This window comes from Neofelis nebulosa, chromosome 2 (genome assembly GCF_028018385.1).
Source record: "Neofelis nebulosa isolate mNeoNeb1 chromosome 2, mNeoNeb1.pri, whole genome shotgun sequence".
Taxonomy (NCBI): domain Eukaryota; kingdom Metazoa; phylum Chordata; class Mammalia; order Carnivora; family Felidae; genus Neofelis; species Neofelis nebulosa.
Genome location: NC_080783.1, coordinates 157,495,778 through 157,515,209, shown reverse-complemented (window position 1 = coordinate 157,515,209; position 19,432 = coordinate 157,495,778). Strand labels below are relative to the sequence as shown.

The 19,432-nt window shown below is 38.4% G+C and overlaps 2 protein-coding genes across 4 annotated transcripts in view; one reads left to right on the top strand and one right to left on the bottom strand.

The window, feature by feature from the left end:
- Positions 1-19,432, top strand: part of AK5 (adenylate kinase 5) — a 264,187-nt gene that overhangs the window by 19,142 nt on the left and 225,613 nt on the right. The gene's annotated exons all lie outside the window — the stretch shown is intronic.
- Positions 15,047-16,406, bottom strand: LOC131504526 (peptidyl-prolyl cis-trans isomerase D). Its single transcript, XM_058716928.1, has one exon. It carries the CDS (start codon positions 16,342-16,344, stop codon positions 15,232-15,234), a length of 1,113 nt encoding a protein of 370 aa, XP_058572911.1. The 5' UTR covers positions 16,345-16,406; the 3' UTR covers positions 15,047-15,231.

Genomic DNA, 19,432 nt, shown 5'->3' with positions numbered 1-19,432 from the left:
GATGCTAAATATCCAAGTTAGTATGGACCCTAGAGGTTAAGTGCTCAGTCCCATGAGACTGCCTGCACTTCAGAGGTCAGACACAAGGTCCAAGGGCCACCTGTACTTCTGTCCGGTCACCTACAAATTCTGGGGTTCCCACAACACCTTTGTCAGTTTTGATGCCAAGTCAGGAAAATGCTTTACATACATGTAGGGGATTATTATAAAGGTACAACTCAGGAACAGCCAAATGGAAGAGATGTGTAGGGCATGGTGTGGGGTTGTGAATGTAGAACTTCCATGTTCTATCTGGGTGCATCACCCCCCCCCACCCAGCACTTCAACATGTTCACCAACTCAAAAGCTCCCCAAAGTTAATTGTTGAAGAATTTTTCTAACCCTGTCTTTAACCTCCTTCCTGGAGATCAAGGAGTGGTGTTGGAAGTTCCCACCTTCTAATATCATTTTGATCTCTCTGCCAACAAATCCCCATCCTGACGCTATTTTGGGCCCTGCCCAGAATCACTTTATTAGCTTAGATTCAGGTATGGTCAGAAGCTGTTCATTAAGAACAACAAAAGATGTTACTAGCACTCAGGAAATTCTGAAGGTTTTAGAAGCTCCGTGCCAGGAATTAGGGACAAAGACTAAATATATATTTTCATTATACCACAACTCTTCAAATTTTTTCTTTAACCAGCTATTTTTTGTGTGTGCGTGTGGACATGTATACACAGGTGTGCAGAAGTTTCCCCCAAGACTTCCTCACAGGTCCAGGGTATAGGAAGACATGGATTTCCAATTTCAGCCATATACTAGCAATGGTCTTACCATTGTAAAAAAACAAACAAATTAAAAAAAAAAACTAACATTTAAGTGGCATATAGGACAAAGAAGTGTATTTTTTCTCCTAGGGAATGGTGTCAATGTGAACAGTCCAGATTGACTGGGCAGCTTTTCTCCTTGAGGTCGTTTAGGGACCATGGTTCCTTCCAAATTGTTGTTCTGCCATCTCCTGGGACACTGTCATCATTCGTATGGTCGAAGCAGGGTTGTCACCACACATGGCTTCCAACTGGCATGTGAAGGGAAGAGAATATGAAGGTCTGAAGGTCTGAAGTCCCAGATCTGGATAGTGGCATCTACCATTTCTGCTCACATAGCATTAAGAATTTCGTTAGGCATGTTGTAATTGCAAGGCAGGCTGGGAAATATAATCCAGCTGGTCAGCCAGGTGCCTGGCTACAGTTTTATTCCTATGGAACATTGGAGAACTAACTAGCAGCTTCTGCCACAGTTTGCCTCTCTGGCCATTCAAATGTTGGCATGCACTTTTCTTCCTACACATAGAATGTACTCACTCGCTCCCCAAGGAAAACAACCAGGGTCCCACCGTCTAGATCAAAAGTCAAGAATCTCTACTTGATGTACAGTTCTCTCCATTAAGTCCAGATTAGACTCTTCAGCCACTTACAGACTAAACATCAAGTTGTCTTCCCTCCCTGCCACCAATAAAGAGTGGAAGAACAAGACCAGGAGAAGTGAAATAAAGGCTCCTATTCAGAAAAGGGAATTTTGGCAGTGTATATGGTAGTCACTGAATCATAGCATATAACAAATCCTTTCCTGGGTTAGCCCATTTTCAACTCCTGGTTCTCTATTCTCTTCTGAAGCTGCTGGCTTCTGAAAAATTCTTCTTGTCCATTAAGCAGTGTGGCTACATGACAGTGATGTATTGAGGCTGTGCCCTCCTTGGGTGCTATTCTTTTTTTTTCTTTTTTAAATTTACATCCAAATTAGTTAGCATATAGTGCAACAATGATTTCAGGAGTAGATTCCTTAGTGCCCCTTACCCATTTACCCCATCCCCCTCCCACAACCCCTCCAGTAAACCTCAGTTTGTCTCCATATTTATGAGTCTCTTCTGTTTTGTCCCCCTCCCTGTTTTTATATTATTTTTGTTTCCCTTCCCTTATGTTCATCTGTTTTGTCTCTTAAAGTCCTCATATGAGTGAAGTCATATGATTTTTGTCTTTCTCTGACTGACTAATTTCACTTAGCATAATATCCTCCAATTCCATCCACGTAGTTGCAAATGGCAAGATTTCATTCTTTTTGATTGCTGAGCAATACTCCATTGTGTGTGTGTGTGTGTGTGTGTGTGTGTGTGTGTGTGTGTATACACCACATCTTCTTTATCCATTCATCCATCTATGGACATTTGGGCTCTTTCCATACTTTGGCTATTGTTGATAGTGCTGCTATAAACATGGGGGTGTATGTGTCCCTTCAAACAGCACACCTGTATCCTGTGGATAAATGCCTAGAAGTGCCATTGCTGGGTTGTAGGGTAGTTCTGTTTTTAGTTTTTTGAGGAAACTCCATACTGTTTTCCAGAGTGGCTGTACCAGCTTGCATTCCCACCAACAATGCAAAAGAGATCCTCTTTCTCCACATCCTCGCCAACATCTGTTGTTGCCTGAGTTGTTCATGTTAGCCATTCTGACAGGTGTCAGGTGGTATCTCGTTGTGGTTTTGATTTGTAGTTCTCTGATGATGAGTGATGTTGAGCATTTTTCATGTGTCAGTTGGCCATTTGGATGTCTTCTTTGCAGAAGTGTCTATTCATGTCTTTTGCCCATTTCTTCACTGGATTATTTGTTTTTTGGGTGTTGAGTTTGAGAAGTTCTAGATTTTGGATACTAACCCTTTATCTGATATGTCGTTTGCAAATATCTTCCCCCATTCTGTCAGTTGCCTTTTAGTTTTGCTGATTATTTCCTTTGCTGTGCAGAAGCTTTTTATTTTGATGAGGTCCCAATAGTTCATTTTTGCTTTTGTTTCCCTTGCCTCCAGAGATGTGTTGAGTAAGAAGTTGCTGCGGCCAAGGTCAAAGAGGTTTCTGCCTGCTTTCTCCTCAAGGATTTTGATGGCTTCCTGTCTTACATTTAGGTCTTTCACCCATTTTGAGTTTACTTTTGTGTATGGTGTACGAAAGTGGTCCAGTTTTCCCAGCACCAATTGCTGAAGAGACTGTCTTTATTCAACTGGATATTCTTTCCTGCTTTGTCAAAGATTAGTTGGCCAAACGTTTGTGGGTCCATTCCTGGGTTCTCTATTCTGTTCCATTGATCTGAGTGTCTGTTCTTGTGCCAGTACCATACTGTCTTGATGATTACAGCTTTGTAGTATAGCTTAAAGTATGGGATTGTGATCCTCCTGTTTGGTTTTCTTTTTCAAAATCACGTTGGCTCTTCAGGGTCTTGTCTGGTTCCATACAAATTTTAGGATTATTTGTTCTAACTCTGTGGAGAATGCTGGTGTGACTTTGATAGGGATTGCATTGAATATGTAGATTGCTTTGGGTAGTATCAACATTTTAACAATATTTGTTCTTCCTATCCAGGAGCATGGAATCTTTTTCCATTTTTTTGCATCTTCTTCAATTTCTTTCATAAGCTTTCTATAGTTTTCAGCATATAGATTTTTCACCTCTTTGGTTAGATTTATTCCTAGGTATTTTATGTTTTTTTTTTGTGCAACTGTAAATGGCATCGATTCCTTGATTTACCTTTCTGTCGCTTCATTGTTGGTGTATAGGAATGCAACCGATTTCTGTGCATTGATTTTATATACTGCAACTTTGCTGAATTCATGGATCAATTCTAGCAGTTTTTTGGTAGAACCTTTTGGGTTTTCCATATAGAATATCATGTCATCTGCGAAGAGTGAAAGTTTGACCTCCTCCTGGCCGATTTGGATGCCTTTTATTTCTTTGTGTTGTCTGATTGCAGAGGCTAAGACTTCCAATACTATGTTGAATAACAGTGGTGAGAGTGGACATCCCTGTCTTGTTCCTGACCTTAGGGGGAAGGCTCTCAGTTTTTCCCCATTGAGGATGATATTAGCGTTGGGTCGTTCATATATGGATTTTATGTTCTTGAGGTATGCTCCTTCTATCCCTAGTGTCTTGAGGGTTTTTATCAAGAAAGGATGCTGTATTTTGTCAAATGCTTTCTCTGCATCTTTTGAGAGGATCATATGGTTCTTGTCCTTTCCTTTATTGATGTGATGAATCACATTAATTTTTTTGCAGATATTGAACCAGCCCTGCATCCTAGGCATAAATCCTGCTTGGTCGTGTGAATAATTTTTTTAATGTATTGTTGGAGCCAGTTGGCTAATATCTTGTTGAGGATTTTTGCATCCATGTTCATCAGGGAAATTGGTCTGTATTTCTCCTTTTTAGTGGGGTCTCTGTCTGGTTTTGGAATCAAGGTAATGCTGGCTTCATAGAAAGAGTTTGGAAGTTTTCCTTCCATTTCTATTTTTTGGAACAGCTTCAAGAGAATAGGTGTTAACTCTTCCTTAAATGTTTGGTAGAATTCCCCTGGAAAGCCATCTGGCCCAGGACTCTTGTTTTTTTGGCAGATTTTTGATTACTAATTCTATTTCCTTACTGGTTATGGGTCGGTTCAAATTTTCTATTTCCTCCTGTTTCAGTTTTGGTAGTGTATATGTTTCTAAGAATTTGTTCATTTCTTCCAGATTGCCCATTTTATTGTCATACAGTTGCTCGTAATATTCTCTTATTATTGTTTTTATTTCTGCTCTGTTGGTTGTGATCTCTCCTCTTCATTCTTGATTTTATTTATTTGGGTCCTTTCCTTTTTCTTTCTGATCAAACTGGCTAGTAGTTTATCAATTTTGTTAATTCTTTGCAAAACCAGCTTCTGGTTTCATTGATCTGTTCTACTGTTTTTTTTGGTTTCGATAGAATTAATTGCTGCTCTAATCTTTATCATTTCTTGTCTTCTGCTGGTTTTGGGTTTTATTTGTTGTTCTTTTCCCAGCTCCTTAAGGCGTAAGGTTGGGTTGTGTATCTGAGATCTTTCTTCCTTCTTTAGGAAGGTCTGGATTGCTATATACTTTCCTCTTATGACCGCCTTTGCTGCGTCCCAGAGGTTTTGGGTTGTGGTGTTATCATTTTCATTGACTTCCATATACTTTTAATTTCCTCTTTAACTGCTTGGTTAGCCCATTCATTCTTTAGTAGGATGTTCTTCAGTCTCCAAGTATTTGTTACCTTTCCAAACTTTTTCTTGTGGTTGATTTCGAGTTTCATAGTGTTGTGGTCTGAAAATATGCATGGTATGATCTCAATCTTTTTGTACTTACTTAGGGCTGATTTGTGTCCCAGTATATGTTCTATTCTGGAGAACGTTCCATGTGCACTGGAGAAGAATGTATATTCTGCTGCTTTAGGATGAAATGTTCTGAATATATCTGTTAAGTCCATCTGGTCCAGTGTGTCATTCAAAGCCATCGTTTCCTTGTTGATTTTTTGATTAGATGATCTGTCCATGGCTGTGAGTGGGATGTTGAAGTCTCCTACTATTATGGTGTTACTATCGATGAGTTTCTTTATGTTTGTGATTAATTGATGTATATATTTGGGTGCTCGCACATTTGGCACATAAATGTTTACAATTGTTAGGTCTTCTTGGTGGATAGACTCCTTAATTATGATATAATGCCCTTCTGCATCTCTTGATATAGTCTTTATTTTAAAGTCTGGATTGTCTGATATAAGTGTGGCTACTCCGCCTTTCTTTTGTTGACCATTAGCATTATAGTTGTTTCTCCATCCCCTTATTTTCAATCCGAAGGTGTCTTTAGGTCTAAAGTGGGTCTCTTGTAAACAGCATATAAATGGGTCTTGTTTTCTTATCCATTCTGTTACCCTATGTCTTTTTATTGGAGGATTGAGTCCAATGATATTTAGAGTGAGTACTGAAAGATATGAATTTATTGCTATTATGTTGCTTGTAGAGTTGGAGTTTCTGTTGGTGTTCTCTGGTCCTTTCTAATCTTTGTTGCTTTTGAGATATATATATATATTTTTTTTTCATCTTTTCTCCCCTCAGAAAGTCCCCCTTAAAATTTCTTGCAGGGCTGGTTTAGTGGTCACAAACTCCTTTAATTTTTGTTTATCTGGGAAACTTTTAATATCTACTTCTATTTTGAATGACAGCCTTGCTGGAGAAAGAATTCTTGGCTGTATATTTTTCTGGTTCAGCACACTGAATATATCCTGCCACTCCTGTCTGGTCTGCCAAGTTTCTGTGGATAGGTCTGCTATAAACCTGATCTGTCTTCCCTTGTAGGTTAGGAAATTTTTTTCCCTTGCTGCTTTCATTATTCTCTCCTTGCCTGAGTATTTTGTGACTTTGACTATGATATGCCTTGTTGATGGTCAGTTTTTGTTGAATCTAATGGGGGTCCTCTGTGCTTCCTGGATTTTGATGTCTGTGTCTTTCCCCAGGTTAGGAAAGTTTTCTGCTATGATTTGCTCATAATCCTTCTACCCCTGTTTCTCTCTCTTCCTCTTCTGGGACCCCTATGATTCTGATGTTGTTCCTTTTTAATGAGTCACTGATTTCTCTAATTCTTAAATTGTGCTCTTTTGCCTTAATCTCCCTCTTTTTTTCTGCTTCATTATTCTCTATAAGTTTGTCCTCTGTATTGCTAATTCTTTGTGCCGCCTCATCCATCCTTGCCGCCACTGCATCCATCCGTGATTGCACCTCAGTTATAGCATTTTTTATTTCATTGTGGCTATTTTTTACTGCAGAAAGGGATTCTAATCTATTTTCGACTCCAGCTAGTATTCTTATTATTGTGATTCTAAATTCTGGTTCAGACATCTTGTTTGTATCTGTGTTGGTTAAATCCCTGGCTGTCGTTTCTTCGTGCCATTTCTTTTGGGGTGAATTCCTTCATTTTGCCATTTTGAAGGGATAAAAGGAATTAATGAGGTAGAAAATTAAAAAAATTAAAATTAAAAATTACACACACACACACAAAAATCGAATAGATGATGCTAGATCCTAGGTGTGTTTTGGTCTGGGTGTTGAAAGTGGTTTGACAGATTAGAGAGAAAAGGGGGGGGGGAATAAAAAAGAAAAGGAAATCATTTGAGAATTTGAAAAAATGAATACACTGAAGTAGACTAAAATGAGATGATGGGGAAAAATAGAATTTTAAAAAATACACACAAAAGTAAAAAATATAGTAGAAAAAATTAAAGAAAAATATTTTTAATAAAAATTAAAAATAAGTATGAATTTTTTCTTTTTCTGTATTTAAGAAAAAAAAGGAAATGAAAAAGATAAAAAAGAAAAATAGAAATTGTCTGAAAATTTGAAAAAGTAAATACACTGTAGTAGACTAAAATAAAATGATAGATGTAAAATGGAATTTGAAAAAATTTACATAAAAGCAAAGAATATAGTAATAAAAATTAAAGAAAAATATTTTAATAGAGATTGAAAGTAAAAATGAAGTTTTTCTCTTTCTACATTAAAGAAAAAGAAAAACAAAAAAGAGAAAAAAGAAAAAGAAAGGAAAAAAGGAAATTGTTTGTAAATTTGAAAAGGTGAATACACTGAAGTAGACTAAAATAAAACGATGGAAGTAAAATGGAATTTGAAAAAATTTACACAAAACTAAAAAATATAGTAATAAAAATTAAGAATATTTTTAATAAAAATTGAAAATAAAAATGAATTTTTTCTGTATTCAAGAAAAAGAGAAGTGAAAACAGAAAAAGAAAAAAAAAAGAAAATTGAATAGATGAACGTGCTAACAGATTGAAGTAGGGCTGAGATTGCTTCGTTTTTTTCCTAGAAGTCAGTCTATGTAGCGCTTTATAGTCCATAAACTAAGCCGGTGGTGAGACTTGTGCTCTTGGAGAGTGAAGTTGGCCCAGTTGGGCGGGACTCAGTGTAACAGCTCCGCTCTCCACTAGATGGCGCTGCTAGCCTACTGGGGTGGATGGTTGCGGCCCGTAGGTGCGGATACGCATGCGTGGGAGTGGTGAAAATGGCGCCCCTCAGCTACCCAGTCTGTTCTCCTGGATCGCATCCGTCGTCTGTCTTCAGCTCTTGTCCTCTCCCCGCTTTTTCACTCTCCGTGACCAGGCCGCAGGCAGTACCTCTCTCCCGAGTTTTGTCTCAGATGCGGCTGTTTTCCCTGGCCCCTTACGTGTGAAGGACTGCGGCTTTGACCCGTTCCGCCCCTCTGTGGAGGGTCTCACTGAGCAATGGCTGAATGCCGGCCGCACCCAGGTAAGTTCACAGGACCCTGCTGGTGCCCGGAGACTGCGGCCAGGTGCCAGCCCACCCCAGAAAAAGTTCACGAGACAGTGTAGCAGCAGCGTTTCAGGGATTATGGAAAATCACAACACACATCTGGCACCAGGCTTCACCCTTAACAACCTTGTTCCAGCACCAGCGAATGTGGCCATTTTCTGGGGTCTGCTGGGACCAGGTGGCTTCAACAGTCTCTACCAAAAGTCCTTTCAACAGTGGAACCTCTTTTCCCCATTTGGCCCAAGAACCTCCTGGATCGCATTCTGTTCCTGGGGATTTGCCCTTCCCACCAGAGCACCACCAGGTATCGAGCTGCGGAGTTGCAGCCTTTGCGCTCCCCTTGTTTACAGTCTTAATGGAATTTAAACTCTCTCCTTTCTCCCTTTTTAGTTTAGTCCCTGAGGCTGTTTCCAATTTTCCACTTTCTCTCCAGCTGCTTTTGGGAAGGGGTGCTTTTCCCATATTCTCCCCTGCCCTTGTCTCTGTCCTCTCTCCGCTTGCAATGGAGGCTCCTTGCCTGCCACCAGCTTCACTCTCCCCAAGTTCAGCTCTCCATGCCACGTACCTGCTGAATTCTGTGGTTCAGGTTGTGCAGATCGTTGTGTTAATCCTCAGATCAGTTTTCTAGGTGTGTAGGATAGTTTAGTGTTGGTCTGCCTGTATTTCATGGACATAAGACACGCACAAAACTTCCATGCTGTTCTGCCATCTTGGCTCCTCCTGGGAGCTATTCTTAATTTGAAAACAAACAAACAAATGAACAAACAAGCTTTTTCTGGCTAGGCTTATGGTTGCTTTGGTAAAACTTTCCTCAAAAGTTTGGTAAGCATCTGCTCTTTTTGCTTCCAGTTAGTTCCATGTGCTGATAACTACACTCAAAGTTCTTTTCTAGGTACAGATATTTTGGTGGTAGTTACTTTGAAGCCATATAAAACAATAGGCAGCATCCTTAATTTAGGTTTTGCCTCAGGCGTGTGTCCCCTTTTTTTGGATAGCTGGGGAGGGTGTTAATGGGAGCCCTTTGAGTGACAATAGCCTTGTCTTCTGCTCTTTGTAGGTAGAGAAGCAGCTGATTTTTTTGAACCTGGTAAGATCTAAGTTACTAGACACCTTCTTTTCATTTGTTTGCAAATTGGTCAATTCTATCTAGGGTTTATTTCTTATTGTATGTTGCTAAATGCAATCTGGTGAAATAACAGATTAGTGAGGGGGAAGGAATCAAGATGAGCAAGAATGGGAAGCCTAAGATTTTTCCACCACCCAGAGAACATATAGTGTAGCCAAGATTTTGCTGGATAGCCGAGTCCAAGGTGGAAGCCTAAGCAAAGTATTTTTTAAAGGTTGCAGAATTTCATAGTTCATGGGATGAACCTCTGCACTAGATTTGTGTACTGACGATTTATTACAAATAGTAAAGCTGAAACTAATAACTCAGTGGTGCTGAAACCCATAACTCAGTTGCACATGGAGGAGGAAAGCCCACACTAAATCTAGTGTTTTATAAATATGACAGTAAATAATATATTCAACTATCTGGCCCCAGCTAATTTTCCAATTTTATGTATCTACTTTTACATTCTAAATGCCAGACTGCTTCCTGTTTCTCACAGTGACCTGCTACTGCTATTTCCTCAGGGCTATTTATATCATCCCCCAACTTGCTTTTTTCACTGTGCATTCTGTTTTTGAGTTCTATCTGTGTTGATAACAAACAGACTTAGCTCATTCTTGTAACTGCTTCATAATGTTATATTCTATAATTGTATCATATTAGTAGACATTCGGATTTCTTTAAAATTTCTGTCATTGCCAACAATACTACGACTAACATCCTTGAACCCATCCTCCTTTGCATGTATCAAAAAGATCTCTCAAGAATATTTATAGAAAAGGATTTTCTAAAGTAGAGGGAGTGTGTGTGTGTGTGTGTGTGTAGTTTAAAATCTATATTTTAGATTTTTAAAAATATATTAAAAAGTGGTCCCATAAACTTATGATTACTTTTTTCCCATACTCCACACCTAACCAATACTTATTTCAAATTTTTTTATTTTAGGCTACCTGATGGATTAGAAATGTTTTTGTATTGCTCTTTTGATTTGTGTTCTCCTAAATCCCTAGTGAACTGAAATGTTTTTAAAATGTGTTTATTGGCTATTTGTATCTCCTTTTTTGAGATTTGCCAAAACATAACCTTGGCACCTTTTTTTCTGATGGATTGTTTGAGTTTTTATTATTGATTTGGACACTCTAGATACCAATATTTTGCTATGTATCTTGATTATATTTTCTTCCATTTATATTTTTTTAAATCATGACTGAGAAGCATATAGAATCATGTCCTATCTTTTGTCCTACTGAGGTTTTAAATTTTAATGTGGTAAATTTATCAGCATTTTTTTTTTGGCTTTTACATTTAAGTCTTAAGAAAAGACTTAAGAAAGACAGACTTCCTTGCAGTCTCATAGAAATATTCTATGTTTTTCTAGTTATTTTTAATTTTGTTTTGAAGGTTCAGGTGTTAATTGTTGTGCATAGTCTGAAGTCAAGATAGAATTTTATTATAGGTTTTAAGTGGAAATGAAAAATGTATCCAGTGGTCCAAAGATTACTTGTTACCTAGCATATATTTTCCTCATTGAAATGACTTATTCCTGGGTAGACATGGGTCTGCTCTATGGTTTTCCTACTTACTGGTTTTGTCTGTTTATATTTTTCTGCATCAATATCATAGTTGCAAACAAAAAACTATAAGTTATATTCTGATGCCTGAAGGGCAATCTGTTCCCCTTCTTTTCTAAGTTGGCTATGCCTATACATATATTCTTACAAATTTTAGAATCAATTTGTCAGACCCATAAAAAAACTGTTGAGATTTTATTTGAATTTCACTATAGATTACGTATAGGTTAATTTTCAGAGAACTGACATCTTCCCATCCATGAACATTACCCCATCATTTCATTTATTCAGGTCTTGTTTTATGTTGAAATCTTCAGTAGGTAACATTGTGGTTTTCCATAGAAAAGTCTTGTACACTTTTTGTTAGTTTTGTTCCTAGTGTGCTGCTATTACAAATAAGCTACTTTTTTCCCCCAAACAATTCTCAATTGATATTTGTGGAATTTTTGTTTGTGTTAGTTAGTGTGTCTATCTCTCCTACAGTTAAGCTTCTATTTATGCTGTAAACTTTCCTCCATTCTTTTTATTTCTTGCCTCTACCACCCCTATGATGCCCACACCTGCCCTGCTGACTTAGCACATATCTTTACTATGTTGGGTTCTCTTAAGTGTTTGTTGATTTGGAGTGGAAAATAATTATTAATGTCATGAATTATCCAGAAAAGGAAGGACTCAAGGGACTGCTTCCAAAGTGATCATGAGTTCAGTTTCTCACACCTTCATCTAAATCAGTGGAGTTGGTTATAATGCCAACGGAATACAGTGGGTTTTGACTGTCATTCACTATGCTTTTGGCTGAAATATGAACCCTCTAGAGGCCTCAGTGTTTTCCTTTGAAGAGTGAGGATAAAAATACCTCACAGGGCTACTGTAAAGATGAAATAAGATCACATACCTATAGTTCTTAGCACAATGTATGGCTCATAGTAACCACTCAACCACAGGAAATGGTTATTAATTACTGTTAGACATGTTGAGAATAAATACTCCATACATTTATATATAGCGGAAGGGCTCTCACTAGCTCTCCCCTCCTGTGTGTCAGAAGTTTTGAAGGTAAAAGGACATTCTGGTTCCTTCTAGGGGCTGTTTTTCAAATTGACTGATGGAGCCCGTAGGGGCCACCTTCATGTGTTAAAGCAGCCCAGAACAACTCTGCTTTTATTTTATGTTTTGAGGTTCCAGTTAAGACTCTGTTGAAAGAAATTTTTCTTCTGCTAAGAATGGCTGGAATCATGTCAGCAATCTGTCAGCTAGGTTGTGGACATTCACACTGTGGGGCAGAAACATTTGGAAGCCCACTGATTAGTAGTGGTGTTCTCAGTATGCATCTTAGTTTTGTACAATTCAGCAAGACCAAACTTCCCCAATTCTGTGTACCCTGTTTTGATTTCACCCATTTTTCCTGCCAGTTTCTCCTTCCTTGAGAGTGGTCCCACAGAGCTGCCTCCTTCCCTCTCCTAGCTAGGCTTGTGATTTTCATGTGAGGAATGTTTTGGTTGCCTGTGGTTGCCTTGTTGGGGACCTATGCACAATTTCCTTGATGATAATGCTGGTTGGTTTTCTTCCAACTATAATAAAGATACGTATGTGTTTTATGCTTCTGTGACCCAAATGTCCGAAAGATCTGTTCACTTTCTGTTGTATTTATTGGTACCATTTGGTGTTCAGCTAGCCTGATGTTTCCATTGCTCCTATACTTTTGATTCTGTTTTTGGTACAAGCAAAAAGTATATTGTCTCTAGAAACTTATATTTGAATATGCATATGTATAATTGATTTTTATTATGCTATCACTTTACTTCCAACATTAGCCATTGTTATTCCACTTTACAGATAAGGAAACAGAAGCTCTGACAAGTAACTTGCCTGAGGCCACCAGCAGGTGCACAGAGCTAGGATTTCAAAGGAGAGGTTACAGATATTCTAAACCACTAGCTTTCTTTAACCTTGAGGTCACAAACTCAAGCTGACTGTGGGCATCAGACAACTTTTTAAATGTGTACTAAATTCTAAAATTAGGAGATTTCACGATAAAAAGCCTGTTTCTGCCTTGTCTTGCAACCTTAGTGATTTAGCAGCTCCCAGTTCACGTCTCTCCACCTGGGTAGTGCTGCTGTCATTAGACAGCATGGGTGATATTTATTTCATGGCTGTCCCTCACTCCCACTCCAGCTGGTGTCTCACTCTTGTTATCACCAGCCTGGGCCTTACAAGGCACTGTAGTCCATACCCTGCAGTGCTACTTGTCTCAACTGTGTCTGATTTTAATTATTGTTTTATCACACACACACACACACACACATACAACCTCACAAATATATGTAGACCCTATGTAGGTGACCTGACTGTCTGACATAGTGCAGGCCACACTGTCAGTCTAAATATTAAATACTTGTGAAGCTTAATTTCTTTTACTGGCCAATTAAAAAAATAATTTATTTTTTTATTAATATTTTTTTTATTATTTATTTTTGAGAGAGAGACAGAGCATGAGCAGGCGGGTGGGGGGTGGTGCAGAGAGAGAGGGAGACACAGAATCCAAAGCAAGCTCCAGGCTCCAAGCTGTTGGCACAGAGCCCAACATGGGGCTCGAACTCACAAACTGTGCGAGAGCATGACCTGAGCCTAAGTCAGAAGCTTAACCAACTGAGCCATCCAAGTGCCCCTAAAAAAATAATTTAAACAAAAGATCCCTGCACTCCCATTCATCATCTCCAGCTATCCTCCTGGAGTGCCCGCAACCCACTAAAGGTGGCATGGACGAGGGATTAAATATTTCTGATTTGTAACACTCAGAGATCATTTGGGGAATAACTTAAGTAATCACTTAACACAAATTCAAACTTGTTTAAATCAGCAGTTTACCATGGTTTGTTTTCTGAGGTGGTTATTTGTGGTTTCGAGGTATGACGATCTGAGTTGAAGTACTGATATTTAGTCCTAGTGATTACTAAGCATTTTTACTCATGTTATTGTGGAATGGTCAAGAGGACTTTAAAGCCCACGACCCGAGACACCTTGGCTTTCACCAGAGCTTGGGAGTATTTATTTTAAAAACTTTTTTTTTTAATGTTTATTTTTGAGAGACAAGGAGGGAGGGACAAAAAGAGAGGAAGACACAGAATCTGCAGCAGCTCCAGGCCCCACACAGACTGTAAGATCATGACCTGAGCCCAAGTAGGAAATTTAACTGACTGAGCCGCCCAGCTGTCCGGGGAGTATTGATTTTAAAGGAAGTGAGGGACCCAAGATTATCCCTACAATCATGCCACTCTTGCTCATTTGCATTCCCTCAGGCTTCTTGAGTGAGAGACAAAGGACTGGGGAATTGTGCTTCTGAGGTTTGGGCCCATGAGTGCACACAGACCTTAAGAATTCTACCTATCATACGTTGTGGGATCAAAGAGGGTGAGGCCTTCTAGAGTGGGTATATACAACTATTTTGAAATGTTTTTCTTTTTCTAGCTGTGATTTCCTCTAGGATCTATCATTTAGCCTCAACTTGGCCATGTAAAAGGAGTCTAAACATAGAGTTAAGTTCTGAATTTGAATGACTGAGATTGGATATATGAAACATCCTCAGCTAGATAGAGGGCTTGAAAAAAAACACAACAACTTAGAGATAAAAGAAAAGCAATCCTCAGAGGGCTGTCATCCGACTTGCCTAGTGAATTGATTTGACAGACATAATTTGATTTGCTGTTCCTAAGGGGGACAAATTTGATTTGCTCCTAAGGGGGAGTAATTTAATTTTAATTACACAAATTTTTTTCTCTGCATTAGTACTTTTGTGCAAAATATTAAAGGAAATGTGGTTGTTTTCCCCTAGAACTGTTGGCTTAAAAGCTTGCTTCTAATTATTTAATAATTAGGTTTTGAAATGGAGAATATATTACTAGATAACTATTCATTTATTTTTATTGTGATGAGCTATGACTACAAGACCATTCGAGGTAAAAAGGCTGCTGAGGTTTTTATAACTGTCCTATATAAAGTGAAAAGACAATTTCCAAATTTCATAGAAAGATAAAATCAGAGTCATCTAGTAAACTAGATACTGTTGCTACACAATAAATCATGCAAAATTTATTTATTGGCTTAAAACAACAATAGTCATAATTTCATGTGCTTTCTATGGATCAGGAAATCAAGAACTGCTCAGCTGGCTGGTTTTGACTCAAGACCTCTCTTGACATTGTATTTATTTATTTATTTATTTATTTTTTTTTTGTATTTTGTAACACCGTTTTATTAAGAGTGAACCCCTTTCAGTATTCCTAAACTGTAAACAATGAGAAACCGAAGTATCAAAGGAAACACATCAGGGATCATCTATAACAGACAGAAACCTTTAAATTTTCTTATTGCCTTTATACAATCAATGCATATGTAAGTAAAACTGAACTCCTTATTAGGCAAACATTTTTGCATATGCTGCCTTCTCTTTATCTTTCTGTGCCTTTATCTTTTGTTTGACTTTCAGCAATTCTGCCTGGATAGCTTTATCTTCTGGTGCTATCTCCTGAGCTTTCTTAAGATCAGCCAAAGCTTGATCGTATTCTTTTAATCCTTGCCATCCTTGAGCTCTACGGTACAATGCTTTCGTATTTGATGGGTCTATTTCAAGAGCCTCCAAACAACTGTCAATTGCTCCCTGCCAATTTGACATCTTCAGTTTACAAGCACCAATATTCAGCACGCAGCTTAAAGCTATAGGTTGCAGCTTCAATCTGTCTGCTTTCTCAATAACAGCCTTTGAACCTTCCACATATCTTAAAACTTTTGTATATTTTTTAATGGCCATCTCCCAATTCTGGGATTTGAAAAAAGTATTTCCAATATTTTTTAAGTCTTCTGTTATTAGTAAAATTTTATCTACATCTTTTAAATCTATATCTGCATCCTCAGGGAAATCTGGATGACTGTCACCAGAGCCATCTTTTGGGAATATGCCCCAATCATCCCCTTCCTTCAATTCTCCGCATTCTGCAATAACGCACAATTTGGCAGGTTTTTCACCTTTCACTTCTACATTTTCCAGTATCCTTGCCACACCCATCCCTTTAATTACTTGACCAAATACCACATGTTTCCCATCCAAATGAGGAGTCGCAACTGTTGTGATAAAGAACTGAGAACCATTTGTATTGCAGCCTGCATTTGCCATGCTCAATAAACCTTCCTGGTCATGCTTATAATAGAAATTTTCATCTTCAAATTTTTCACCATAAATACTTTCTCCGCCTGTCCCATTTTGATTTGAGAAGTCTCCACCCTGAATCATAAATTTCTTAATAATTCGATGGAAAGGACATCCTTTGAAATGGAGAGGTTTCCCAGTGGTGGGTCCAATGCCTTTTTCTCCTGTACACAATGCACGAAAATTTTCTGCAGTTTTCGGTACAATATCTGCAAACAATTCTAAGACAATTCGACCAACTCGCTCCCCTCCGATGTCCACGTCAAAGAAGACTCGGGGGTTACTGGGGTTGGAGGGCTTAGTCTGGGGGGACGGGTGAGACATACTGAATTGCAGATGCGCTTGGGAGCGAACTCAGACAATCTCGTGGACGCCCAGCACCTTCGACCCCCTTGACATTGTATTTAAATAGTGGTTAGAGTTAGGCTTCTTTACTCTCCTGTCTGATGCTTACTTTGGGAAGTTCTAGAACAGCTGGAGTTTCTCAGGCATCACGTCGTATCTCACTACATGGAGGCCTCATGGTGGCTGCACTTCACAGCAGCTCAGAGCTCCAAAGGCATGGAACCCGAGAGAGCCAGAAGGAAGCCTGATTGCCTTTTCTAACCCAGCTTCAAAAGCCACACATCATTCCCATTACTGTCGTTTTTTACAGGAAACAGGAGAAAAGAATAAGAATCCACTATTTTTTTATAGGGAGAGTGTCACAAAAAACTTGATATATTTTAAACCACCACACCACAACACTCAGTAAGGAAATACCTTCTCAATCTTCACTTTGTTCCTATCTGTCTCTTCTCTTCATTTCCTTTCCTCCTAGTCTTCTCAGGCCAGGTGCTCACATCCATCTATGTGACCTTTTAGAGCCCTCCCTTTTCTACCCTCCTTGTCTTTATTCTCTCTATACCCAGTCTGTATTGTATCCTGTGGCCGGATTAATCTTTCTAAAAGACCACTGTCTTGATGCATTCTTTTGGTTGAAAGTTCTTTATGCCAGTTACTATCCACAAGCATGTTTCTTCCTATATGGTTTGTATCAGAATGAAGTCCATGCCTTTTTTAAAAATGTGGATTGTTCAGGTCCCTTCACAGAATTACTGAATTAAAATTTCTTGTATGTAGAACCCAAGAATGTGCAAGTTAGCAAGTGAAAAACCTTTATCAAAGCTGATTCTTAAGCACACTAAAGTGCAGATGTCAACTTAGTGTGTAAGTGCACACAGCAGAGGTTCTCAGTCATAGCATGTTGCCATAGTTATGGAGAAAGCAGGCTGTTGCTAATAATACTAAATTACTGAAATTGGAGCACATCCATAGTTATCCCAATAATGTCATCTTCACTCATCTTACCCTTCCTGTCTTGAGTGGGAGAGAAATTCCTCAGAATGGGAGCAATTTCACATAAGATGTATTCTCAGTATTAATGTCATAAGGGTCTTGTGTCTCTGTGCAGATTCCCCAGGCAGTCTGATTTGAGCTGGACTTGGTTTGTCTTACTGCCATCCCTTGAATACACTTCGTCTTTGCCCCTTTTCTATTTGACTCTCCTTGATAGTAATTTTTTACAGCTTGGTAAATCTTACCATCTTCTGGACAGTTTCCTTTAGGATCCCAAGCTTTGGAGATTTCTCTGCATTCTCAGCTTGTTCAGCAAAATATGTAACTGCCTTTAGCATTTATATGACACTTAGCATATGGTACCTGAAATTGTTAACTGTTAGTTCATCAGATTGCTGTGTCAGTCAGGTTCCAACAGGAAAGATGTAGCATGCTCAGGTAGGCTAAACAGAAGAGTACTTGATAAAGGAACTACCAAAAAGGTGTACATAGGACCTGTGGAAACTACAAAAGTTAGTTCAATATCACAAGGCTGGTAAAAGTAAGATCTGTTACCCTTCCTCGGCTACAGACTCAAAAAGGGGAAGCAGTTCCTTGAAGCCAGAAAAAGAAGCAGATATATGAAGAAAGCTTCCTCACAGGAGCCTTACCTTCAGTGAAGAGAGGTAGCCAGCCTCTGATGACCCCCACAGGATGAGAGTGAAGGGAATAAATATCCAGACTTTCCACTCTTCCCTTTGTTGGATCGTCTGTTGATGGTCACCATAGGCCAGAACCAACTGGAAGCTAGGGGGCAAGGGACCCCATTGATTTGTTCCAGAAGAGCAGCCCAAGGCACAGAGTTGGGGAGAGAATGGTGGAAGATGGAGCTATAGAGGCCTAAGGAAAATATATAGCACAAATACAAATTTGTTATGGTGGAGAGCCTTGTATCAACTTTTGCCTTCCTCATAGCCCTACAATGCGCTGCATATAGTAATTGTTCAGTAACTATATCCTTGTTCTTTTATGCCAGCATGCATTGGTTTCATTTCTCTGGAATGCTTGATAAGGAGGAGTGACAAAAGGCTTTCCCAATGTTAATATCTTACATTTTTTCCACAGTGATTCACTCATATAAACTACTGTGTTTCCTTAATTTCCAGGCCCAATTCCCTTAATGTCTCTAATAGAAAAGGCCAGTTCCTTGAGAAAATGCAGATACAGTTATAATTTGAGTCTCCTAAGTAATTACCAAAAATATAAATTCAAATTAAGCTGGCTGTCATATATTTTGGAAGCCCGAGATGCTATTCTCAGATCCTACCAATTTAGCCTCACTGACTATAAGCACATTACATTCTGTGAAGAGTAAATATGTATACACATGTGCCCCATGTTATGAGAAAATAATGTCAGAGATGCCGGGTTTCTAAAATGAGTAAACAATGTCATATTTACACTAAAAAGGACCCCTACCTTTTCAGAAAGTTTCAGCTGGTATTTCCATTATTTGAGTAGAAACAAACATACTTTATTTTTATGAGAGATGCTTTTAAAAAAAATAATGACACAGGTTAAAAATAAAGGACAGAAAAAGATATACCATGAAAATACTAAACATAAGAAAGCTGGAGCTACTTAACTGTTATTAGATAAAGTAGACTACAAGATAGCCAGTATTACCAAAGATGAAGAACATTTCATAGTGATAAAAATGTCAATTCATCAGAATGACATAAAAATTTTTAAATTTTTCTATGAACGTTGTATGATGTTCTAAATAACACATTAAGACAGGAAAAATAAATAAAAGACATAAATATAGAAAAGGAAGAAGTAACACTGTCTGTTCTTGTGGATGCCATTATTGTTTAAAAAAAAATCCCAAGGAATCTACAAAATGACTACCCAAACTGAGAAATCTAGCAAGGTCACAGAATACAAGGTCAGTGTACAAATCAATTTTAGTCCTATATATTAGCAACAAATTTCTGTGTATAATGAATACAGAGGGTGAGCCACCTCTGGCTTATTGTTTAATTCACTTCCCATAATTCCTTATTAAAATATTGACTTAGAAGGGTAACATCTT

Coding starts and splice junctions, on each gene's coding strand:
- LOC131504526 (XM_058716928.1), bottom strand. CDS start 16,344: ATGTCTCACCCGTCCCCCCAGACTAAGCCCTCCAACCCCAGTAACCCC.